At 34.0% G+C, this 11,627-nt stretch overlaps 1 protein-coding gene across 1 annotated transcript; it reads left to right on the plus strand.

Annotated features, from left to right (window-relative positions):
• The first annotated feature begins 751 nt into the window (after positions 1-751).
• LOC143532801 (pectinesterase 2-like) lies at positions 752-3,047 on the plus strand. The gene is made up of 2 exons (XM_077027744.1): positions 752-1,610; positions 2,356-3,047. Exons 1-2 carry the CDS (start codon positions 752-754, stop codon positions 3,045-3,047), a joined length of 1,551 nt encoding a protein of 516 aa, XP_076883859.1.
• The last annotated feature ends 8,580 nt before the right edge of the window (positions 3,048-11,627 follow it).

Raw genomic sequence — 11,627 nt, forward strand, 5'->3', positions numbered from 1 at the left:
CATCTTCTACATTTTAAACCCAAACCCCTCATAACTAATTTCCATCTTCATTTTTCTTATTTCTCCACCAAAATCAATCAAATTAATTGTGCAAACCGTTTAGTTTTTCGAAAAGAACATAGCCATAGAGTTTTTTTTTAACGAATCACATCTATTGTTTAGAAATCCGCACGAGAAAGTGACGAGCCCTTGAGTTCAATTAAGAGAAATCCCCCATCGGACCCCTTCACCGTTCCGTCCGATCTTCCCCTCTTCTGTCTGATCCGACAGAACATTTTGACACATGACGATTTGTTACAAGCTCATGATCGCTATTCTAGGTATTTTCTCAAAAGCATAGCTAATTAAGGTTGGAAATGGCTTGGTCGAATGACTATTTTAAGGATTTACCATTTAATATTTAGACCCGTGGTTAAAATGTGCTTTAGACGAGTCCTATTTTGGAAACCAATTGTTATGGTTGGATAATTTAAATTTTACTTTGTAATGTCAGTTATGAATGGTAAGATAGATTTTAGCTCGCTTTTGTTATGTGATCTATTTTGATTCAATCTGGTAGTCAAAGAAGATCAACAGGTGTATTTGAGGTCGAGTGCATGAAATCAGAGGGACGGTGAAGACAGCAAAGCCGAATACCATTTGTGACATTGTTCAACGTCACCTTTGTCACAATAAATAATTCGTACATTGAAACCTTATAAATAGTCTCAAAAGATACCATGCATTTCAGAAACACAACACCAACACAAAAATGGCAATCACCATCCCCCTTTTCATTGTACTCCTCACTATTTCCATTTCACCATGGTTTTCCTCAGCCATACCAAACGACGTGAAATGGTGGTGCGATAAAACACCAAACCCCGAGCCATGCAAGCATTTCATGCGTGCCAAACCGCACAAACTCGATCTCGTTTTGGACAAATCTGGTTTTAAGAAAATGGCTTTGGAGTTAGCCATGGAACGTGCACTTAATGCCGAGAGTCACACCAAAGGGCTCGGTCAAAAGTGTCGTAACGAGCGAGAAAAGGTTGCATGGACTGACTGTCTAAAGCTATACGAAAACACAATATTGCAACTAAACCAAACCCTAGACCCAACCACCAAGTGCACCGATTTTGATGCGCAAACGTGGCTTAGCACCGCGTTGACTAACCTCGAGACTTGCAGGGCAGGGTTCATTGAGGTTAACGCTTCAGACTACATGTTGCCACTCATGAATAATAATGTGACAAAGCTTATTAGTAATGCTTTGGCTATTAACAATGGTTCGACACCCGTTGAGACTTATAAAAATGGGTTTCCTAGGTGGGTTACACCTGATGATCAAAAGCATTTGCAGGCCACAACTCCACAAGCGAACATTGTGGTGGCTCAGGATGGTTCAGGAAATTATAATACGATTAAGGCTGCTATTGATGCCGCGGCAAAGAGGAGCGGAAGTGGGAGGTTTGTTATTTATATAAAGAAAGGTGTTTATACGGAGAATATTGAGATTGGTAGCAATATGAGGAATATAATGCTTGTTGGTGATGGGATGAAGGACACCATCATCACCGGCAGCCTGAGTGTTGGAGGCGGCTCCACCACGTTTAACTCCTCCACCGTTAGTAAGTAGCCATTCTTTTTATTTCTTTATATCTCTAAACTTGTAATTCCGGACATGCAAACCGGCCCATATCAAACCGTCCCATATCAGACCGTTCCTGACACAACTGAGTAATATTTCTGAGTATTAAAAGTCTTCAAATAAATAATATCATTGGAAAGGCAATTATGTATGACTTTTGATATATAGGTGAAACCTTTTCTAGAAATGAGGCATGTTTGAAATACATGTTTTACTTATTTAGTGAAACACTAATGAAAATAAAGTGCCCCATCTCATAAAAGGTTTTTCTTCTCTATCAAATTCTGCAATTAATATTTAACTTTGTTTTACATATAATATCTACTATTTGTAATTATAACTCTAAATATATGGTTATTTTTCTACGTTTCAATAAAACTTTTACGAAAATCCGAGTTGGGTTCAAAATAGTGTATTTTTACGCCCACCATTAAAAAATACATTACATTAAATACAACTTATATTTCAGTAATATTTGCATCGAGTTAAATAAAAAAACAATACATAACAAAACTATGTATTAGAGTTTTAAAAAGTATCAAAGGTTAAATATCATTAAAAACTAAATTTAATGTTAAATAAGTACTTAAGAAAGAAAATAAATAAATAGAGATGTCACCCTTTAAATGGAGGGATTACCACATTTAATGTTTATAAACAAAAAACTCATGTCTTCAATATGAGTTGATAGTGTTTTCACACGTTTTATTTCCATGTAACAACAGTTGTAATGGGGCCTGGATTCATTGCTAGAGGCATAACATTCCGCAACACCGCCGGCCCTCAGAACTACCAAGCAGTGGCTCTACTATCTGGCTCAGACCAATCAGTATTTTACCGTTGCGGTTTTGAAGGATACCAAGACACACTTTGCGTCCTCTCCCAAAGGCAATTCTACAAAGAATGCTACATTTATGGCACCATTGATTTCATTTTCGGCAATGCGGCAGTAGTCCTCCAAAACTGCATGATTTATGGAAGACGACCCATGCCTTCCCAAGGGATCACCATCACGGCCCAAGGCCGATTTCAATCAAACCAAAACACCGGGATTGTTATCCAAAACTCTCGAATCATGGCTGCATCCGATCTTAAACCGGTCTTGGGCTCGTTTAAAACATTCTTGGGCCGACCATGGAAACAATATTCTCGAACGGTTTACTTGAAAAATTATATGGATAGTTTGGTGGACCCGGCTGGATGGTTAGAATGGGATGGGGACTTTGCTCTTGATACTTTGTATTACGCAGAGTATATGAACTATGGACCGGGTTCTTCGACTAACCGAAGAGTGAAGTGGCGTGGGTACCACCCTCTCACCAACTCAAACAAGGCTTCTAAGTTTACGGTTGCTAATTTTATAGACGGTCAATCGTGGTTGCCGGGCACTGGTGTGCCGTTTTATGCCGGGCTTTAAGTTCTAATTGAACTTTTGGTTGGGTAATTTACGGATTTGTTGATTTATGCTTATTTTCTTTGACACGGTTTCTTTCATTCATACGAATAACTAGTACTTTACCCGTCCGGTGGACGAGAACATCGACGCAGGAATGCGACGACTACATAAATAATTTGTTAATGAATTAATTCATTAATGAATGAATAAATTTACAAAACAAACACACTTAAAAAGATTAGCCATTTTTCAAAAGAGCCCCAAAAAACCTATGAAACCACTCTAAACAATTTGAATATTCCCTATTTCCCTTATGAAACTAAAATGAGGCTTGTATCTTTTTCTTTACATTCTAATGTCATAATGACAAAAGCTTTTTTTTTCTTTTACACTTTAAACAAAACTGTATTTTCTTTTAAACCTAGATACACGGAATGTTTCATCAAAAGGGTATATTACAAAGTTGCATATAATTTCTTTTATCATTTACCAAGTAATATTGAGTGATAAAATAGTATTCTTAAAAAACGGAAGCATATGTTTCAATCATCATCATCATTAAGATGGTGAGAAGCAGGAAATTTAGAAGATGGTAATCAACAGCCTGCTATCACCTAAAAGTTATTTTCATCTACCATCATATACCAGCAAGAGAAATCAATCATACCTGAATGTATATTTTCAATTGGATGACATGATATTAAATAAAGCAATTAATATAAAAGCTTTTATACTAGCTTATATTTGAAGTTGTAATAATCAGATGATTAGTTCATTTAGCCTTTGGCAAAATTTAGCTATTTAAGAAATTATTAATAAGACCAAAAAATAATATTTTTAAATGTCATGAAAAAAGTTATATACTTTTAGTTATGGCTGTAAAAAAAACGGCATTAGCATCCTGATTTATTGCAAGGTGAGATGGATTGCAAGGATACTTACCCTGTAAAGAAATTATTGCAAGAATACTTTTAGTTATGTTTTGTATATGACAATCCATCTCACCTTGCAAGAAGGTCTTTGTTGATGCTAATAATCAGATGATTTTTTTTTAAATCAGTCGTTTGTTAAACATAAACATAACTAAGTGACAATGCTTTATACTTATAAATAGCTCATATGGATTCTTTGCCATCCCTCCATTTCCAACCACAGCCATGTGTGGATCTATGAGAACAAAATTCTGAAATTTGACCTTAAGGCTGGAAGATTTCTTGCTTATGTATTTCCCCTTTTCAACTAAAATTATTCTGATGTTAATCATGCAAGCAAAACACGTCACTTATCCAGCCCTCACATTCCTGAAAGGATGTGTAATGTAAAATTAATTATGTTATTTACATAGACAAAGTTAAAATCTAATTACAAAATAACAAACCCAAATGGCGAATAATGAAGTAAATGGTATAGATACTTGGTTGCCGGATTACTTGCAGGTGTCTTCAAAAATCCCCAACAATAAGTAATTTACATCCCTCCTAGAATAGAGAAAGACACAGACAAAGGGAGGGTTTCTCATCTCTGTCTATGTATGTATGTTAGTTATACTGAGAAGGAACAAACGTGGGCTGGGTATGACCACCGGAGAAAAAAGAGAGGAACGGAACCGCAACATAACTCCCCTGAAGTCGTGAACTGCTAGAAGAATTAACACGTGATGAAAAGGTAACTGCTTTCCAATCCTTATCAGACGGTTAATATTTAATCTTGATCCTTATTAGACGGTTAATATTCAATCTCGGATGTCCTTATCAAACGGTTAATATTCAATCTTGGATTTACATCGGAAGGCCAGAATTGAAACTTACTCTATGGTAACCTATTAATATAATTTTATAATCATCCGTAGGGTGTCGTGTTATTGTAATATGTTCGAAAGTAAGGTGGTACCTGAGATATACGATACCGTGTACGACTAGTAAATTGTTTTACTTTTTAACCGCAAAGATGCATAACTAAAAAAGTTGTTGGTTAAAGAAAACCTAACCAAACAACAAATAACATGATTATATGAAAAGTATATGTTTTTGAAGCCACTCGGTCCAAGATATTTTAACCTTTTCATTTCTAGTTACAATCCAAATAAACGAGAATTGCAAACTAGAATCAAATATTAGCTACGTTTTCAAGTCATTGGCTTTGAAAATTACTTTGTTCCTAGCCTTCCAAATGACCCACCAATTAAGTAGCAAAGAGAATTCCTTCTAAAAGTAGTTTCTTCTTCTTAGTTAAATGACTTTGATCCATCCAAGTATATATATGTTTTTTGGTTCCAATGTATACGGCCCGACTAACTAAAGCCAAGAGAGAACCGATTTCCAAGCCGCATATGCTACTCCCGAAAATGAGTGTTAAAAGATTATTAGTTGTTTCAATTTCTCTTGCAAATAATGCTCACAAAAAAACAGATGCCCTAACCCTTTATTCGAGAGGTTAGCCATACTCGGTAATCTGCCAAGAAAAAGCCGCCAATCGAAGATGTTTACCTTTTTTGGAATACTTTTATTCCATCTAGCTAGTTTTTCATGAAACTGCCAGGAGCAATTTTCTTTCTATTGACTTTCTTACATGTTAAATTCGTTTTGATCTTCAAAATCCCATTTCCATGAATCCTTACTCAATGACCAGTGGTTCTTGATTAGGTCAAGCAGCAACCTCCATTGCGTGTCCTCCACTCCTCTATTTGGGTGCCGCCAAACCAACACCTAAATTTGATCACGTATCTTGTCTTTTATTAAACGTTTTTTTATTATTTCAAGATTAAACAACCTTGTGTACGTCAAAGCCAAATAATCATTACCAATCCAATGATCTTGCCAAAAACGAGTCGAAACCCTATAGCCTACAACTTTTTCATCTTTGATAAAGGTATTACACTTAGATCATTAAGAGCATGAATACTTTTCTCAGTTTTGTTCCAAACTCCACTTCACCTAGCCACATTTTCTTTATCAAACACATCATAGTTATTTCTACTGTTGCCATGGATGGAATCAATGATCGTTTACAAAGAGAATTTTAACAATATCGTAAAACCTCCATTTTCACTTGAGTAGTGAAGCCATATTTAGGGCATATAAGCTACCAAAATTCAATTCTCCTTGTGCTTTATCATTTAGAGCTAATTCCTATTTAGCCCAAACCATATTATTCTTAGTATCATTCCCACCCAAAAAGAATTTTTCTCTTTAACCCTTCAAGTATCCAAAAAGGAGAGACGTAATAGTTAGAAACCAAACCAAGAACCGAAAGCAACGTGGTTCTTCCACGAATAGATAAAAGATTCACCTTTCAATTTGACAATTTCAGCTTAAACTTCTGGATAATTGGCTCCCAACCTCTTTAAGTATCCATTCTAACACTCACCGGAACACCGAGATATCTATACGGAAACAAACTCGGACTGCCTCCCATATTCTCGACCATATTTGAACATCATTAACCTTGACATTGACTCCAAACAAATTAGATTTTGCATTGTTTAATTTCAAAAATGAAATAACAAAGAAACAATTAAGAGCATGGAGTATATTTGCTAAGTTCTCTTTTGACCACTTTCCCATAATGACCATATATTATCATAGGCATAAAAAAGATGTTAGTTTGATCTTGACTACATATATTTACACTTTAATAAGAGGGGGAATGGCACTCATGGGTATTACCTATGCGGGGGTGGGGTGGTGTTACTAAATGGTTTGGAAGCCATACACCCTACCCATATGAGTGCCCCTTCCCCTCTAATTGGAATCCCTTCATAAATGAAGAATTGTTTTCATTATCCATCGGATTATACGTCAGGACGGTACGTTGATTGCTCATGAGCCCATAGCATTATTAAAGTGACGGTATATTTATTTCATTCCAAATAATAGCAAGTACACATTTTTTTTTCAAACAAATACCAATACAACGGGAAACACATTATTAATTTCAAATAAAAACCTAGGGGCAATCTATTTGTCTTTGTCCTCGCACATCATCATATCAACCTGCAGCACGTGTAAAATAATATCTCTCAACAAAAATGTTGGTGAGCATTCATGGTTTGATTATATACTTACTGCGCAAATTTGGTCACAATTCACTTGTCAAATTGTAACATTTAAACATAATGTAAATGAATAACACATAAATAGTGGCATCTCGTTCTTCTGACAGAAGCCGAATTAATAGGGGAATGAGAACCACCGTGGGTTTCAATATAAGTTGAAGAATTAAGCGGCGCGGGTACTTCTCGTCGGACCCTCCCACTACGAGTATGCTTATGCGTATTGGTGAGTCTCTTCCACCAAAAGCGATAAACACGTTGCAAGTAAATTCACATAATTCATAAACATGTATGTAACAAAATAAAAACAATCATGACAATGCGTGAATTGATTTGAAAATGCATCAATAAAACATCAACAAAAGAAAACATGATGTGCTACACCCCCAAAAAGTTTACATATTAACTTTTTGTTTATGAATCTGTCACAACCAGTGGCGAAGGTTGCTTCGCCCATGGTCACAAAATTAAAAGATTTTTTTTTTCATGGGCTTTCTTCAATAGCAGCTAGACACTGGGCTTAGATTTAGGCAGCTGGACAGTGGTCTGCAACTAGATTACTGCATTTTATATGCAGATATTTAATTAGTAGTGGGCCAGTTGGATGGTATGTGATTGGTGTGTGTCTAAACAAAAACATAATTCAAGCTAAACGAGCGAGCTATCCCGCCAAACAGGCCGAGTCAGGGTTAGTTCAGGCTCAACTCATTTTCTGTTTTGCTTCACGAACTTACAAGTAGTGATGGTCTATATTCAAGTGTTAATTTTTGGTTTATGGGATAAATGATCAAATGAGGGATTGTGATAAACTACCTTTTTATGTTGTGTTATTTTACCGTCTTGCATACGGTTAACTTCTTCATTTTTCGGTTGAGACATATGCATCACAATGGTTTACGCGTACAACCTATTTCAAAAGGCGTCAAACAAGATTTAAGTCGAGATAAAATGTGAATGCTTGATATTTGACAGTTACCGCTTGAGAACAAGATTAAAAAATGAAATAATGAAAAAGAAAAGGTTTACAGAAATGTGTGAAAGAAAAATGAAAAGCAGATTATGGAGATGAAACGATCGAAAACGTTGATATTATCATCGTTGCCTTAGATATTACCGATAGAGCTTGAGTATTTTTGTGGATCACACCTAAAAACATGTTTCCGTACTTGTATATTTCACTGAATTAAATCAACTCTATAAATTGCATGATTCATATACCAAAATTATATGTATAGGAGTTAAAGAATAATAATAACAATAAAATTAAATGCATTGAAGAAACGTATATTTGACACCTTCGTTTACCTAAAAGCATGGGACCAAACAGGTGTTAACCTTATTTCCAATCAATTGCCCCACCAAAAATTTAAGACATGTCTTATCCTTTTCTTCTTTCTCTTATACAGGTTTATGTCAAAATCTAGATGAATATGACAAGAGTTCTAGCATCTAATTAGTGTGGACGGGCTCGCTTGCTCGGTTGGTGAGTACTTGAGGTGACGTTATCCTATTGGTTAATTGTTGAGTGAGTACTTGGGTGAGTGGGTAAACCACATACCCAGCGCGCTTACTAATACCGATTATGGATTTATCAAACCGGTTAAGCTTATAGAGTTTTAACTCTAATTCACATATGCTAGAGTTCAAGTTTAATTCAGGTATATTTAAATTTGATAAAACTCTTCGACCATGATTTACCGTAAATGTTAAGTTTATTATTTATTGTTGTGTTAATCATATAAAATTATCGGATAAAGTTATTTTATGGATTTTTAAACTTCCTTTCACACTATAAACACATTTAACACAACAGTATATTCTTTTAGGGTAAGTAGGCGCATCCCTCCAAACTAAGGTTACAATGTTGGAGGTTAAATCTTTATATGGGTTTTAAAAGAGAAGTTAAATAGATAAATTGCAAGTTTAGTTTAATTAATTAATTAATTAATTTGAGTTTAAATTAGAATGTCTTTTATTATTTAAAGGGTTTGAGTCATAGTAGGATTAGATTTGGGTTACTTGGTAATCAATAGAGGGTTTAGGGGTAATTGAAATTTGTGGTTTTCGTTATTAATAGTATTAAAAGAGTTGTGACTTATTACAAAAATATCAGTGTTGCTCTATACAATTAACTCCAACATAAAACACCATAATGCTTAAACTTGGATCTCATGGTAACATCCAAGTTGTTCTGCAATATAGCCCACCAATTAATTAAGGGTGTTTAATAACTAGTTTAAACTTGTGAAAATATCTTCTTCAATAATGTTTGCTTTAGTGCTTTACTGTGAATTTGTTGTTTCTTTGTGTCTTATTTGTTTGTAACATGTCGTATGACTCGTTACAAATGAACATTTTGCTATTGATTTTGATATAGTATCTGCTTCAATCAATTGATGTAATATTTACTTGTTACTAGAGTTTTTTCTTTTCCTCTAATATTATTGATCGGTTAAGCTTAAAGAGTTTAAGCCGGATGTCACATATGGTTAAATTTGATAAACCTCTTCAATCATGATCTATCACCAATGCTAAGTTTCTTATTGTGTTTATCAGAGAATATCCTATCACATAAAGCTATGTTAAAAGATGTTTATATTACCTTGTACATTATAAACATGACAATACAATCTTTGGGGGTATGTAGGCGTATGTACTTGTTTTATATGTTTATATCCATCCCAACCATCAACTAAGGTTACAACACCAAAATGTTTGAACTCGATTCTTTGGTTCTATAACATGAGCCTTATGCAACTTTTCACCAACCATTTATAAGTGTTTCATAAATAGTTTAAACTCGTGAAAATATCTTGTTCAGATAATGTTTAGATTTAAAAAACTTTGCTCTCATATATTGGGCAATGATGATGCATACCTATTTTTATCTTTTTTCAGCATAGTAGTCATAAGACTCATAAGTGTTTGACTAATTATATCAAATTATCAATAAAAAATCTATAAAATGATGGGTATCTCTTTTACGATAATGACACTATGGTAATGGGAATATGGGATGACGGCATAATTCCAGTACAATGAGTAAATATATGTATTGTATGAGACAGGCAATTGGATTTAATTCGGTTGCACCCATTTTGTCCGTTGATGGGCTCAAATGGTCTAAATAGATAGCAATCGTGACATTTCTCATAATGTTTTGATTATTTATGATGAATGCTCATGAATGATAGACGTTAACCGAATTAAGAGAAATTGTCTATAAACCCATCTATTTAAAAACCCACATACAACTAATATATCTTTTACGATAAAATGTATTATTTGTACAAGTAAATCAAAAGTAAACAACCATAAGTTTGATTTACTTTGTAATTTAGAAAAAAGAGTGTCATGGTAAGTGTATTTTAAAAATTTATACAATTAAAATAGATTTTTTTTCTTGTAAATCATAATTTTCGTCTGCATCTTCTAAATGACAAACATAATAAAAAAAACCCGTTTTTTTCTTTTCTTTTCAAAGCTTACTAAAAAACACATCAAGTTCTATTATTTAAAGCTACTAAAAATAACTTTTATATAAGCAAAACAAAAATTTTATCTTGAAAACACTACTTATTCTTGATAAGAGCCTTTTTTATAAAAGTCAACAATCTTTTTATCATGTAAAATGATTTTTTATGTACTTGTGAAATCAAGAAAAGGAGGCAAATTTGAGTCTCCAAGAGTTCTTGAAACTCCTATTTGTGGATTGATTCTGTTTGAGATCCTACAAAATTCCACTACCTAAGCCTCCTTTTATGTATTTAAAACCAAAAGTATATGCCAGAACTTCTATATCCATTAGGTTTGTATATAACTTTAATAGTATTATAATAAGCAAGGTATTAATTGCATCGAAACAGAAGGCAAGCGGGCAACAAGCTGCGCCACTACCCCTTTTTGAATTGCAAAACACAATCTTTTAAAAACTACATCCACTGATTTTTATGTTATAACATTACTATCCATAACCCGTTAAACTCGAGTAAGTAACTCAACAGCTTCAAACATGAGAAAATCAAAAGCGTCAAAAGTAAAAGAAATAAATACAACAACATATATAAACTTTTACACAGCATATATGTCATGATAAACTTTACATCGAGTTACAACAAACATAAAACCCAAATATTTAAATCATGATACAACAAAACTGCTTCTATTGCCCTTTTATTTATCGACATGTTGTCTATGCATTATGGGGCAATTTTGGCAAGTGGTATTGTGGTTAAAGATTAAAGCAAAGATCTAAGGTTATATTATTTTTCTCTTTAATGGCGTTGATAAATGATAATCCCTAGGCACAATTACAGTTTGCCACCTTCTACTTTTCTAATTTTCTTTATATGTACGCTAGAAAATGTAAAACCGAGTCCTTTGTTAAAGAGTAACGACCCAACAAATAAATGTATTTTAAACATACACTTTTGATGATTCAATAAACTAACTTATTACTCAAAACTTGGGGGGAGGGGGGGGGGGGTTGCGGGTTTGTGTGATTCATGATAATAACCTTAGAAAATCTGAGAGACATGTTAATATGTTAT

Source organism: Bidens hawaiensis, unplaced genomic scaffold, assembly GCF_021521415.1.
Source record: "Bidens hawaiensis isolate Kalapana, Puna unplaced genomic scaffold, B.hawaiensis_p1.1 tig00009543_1, whole genome shotgun sequence".
Classification (NCBI taxonomy): Eukaryota; Viridiplantae; Streptophyta; class Magnoliopsida; order Asterales; family Asteraceae; genus Bidens; species Bidens hawaiensis.

What these genes read in the sequence shown, in the direction of transcription:
- LOC143532801 (XM_077027744.1), top strand. Translation starts at nt 752, where the DNA reads ATGGCAATCACCATCCCCCTTTTCATTGTACTCCTCACTATTTCCATT. An exon ending in GTTTAACTCCTCCACCGTTA is followed by an intron (nt 1,611 to 2,355) that starts GTAAGTAGCCAT and finishes ATGTAACAACAG; the next exon opens with TTGTAATGGGGCCTGGATTC.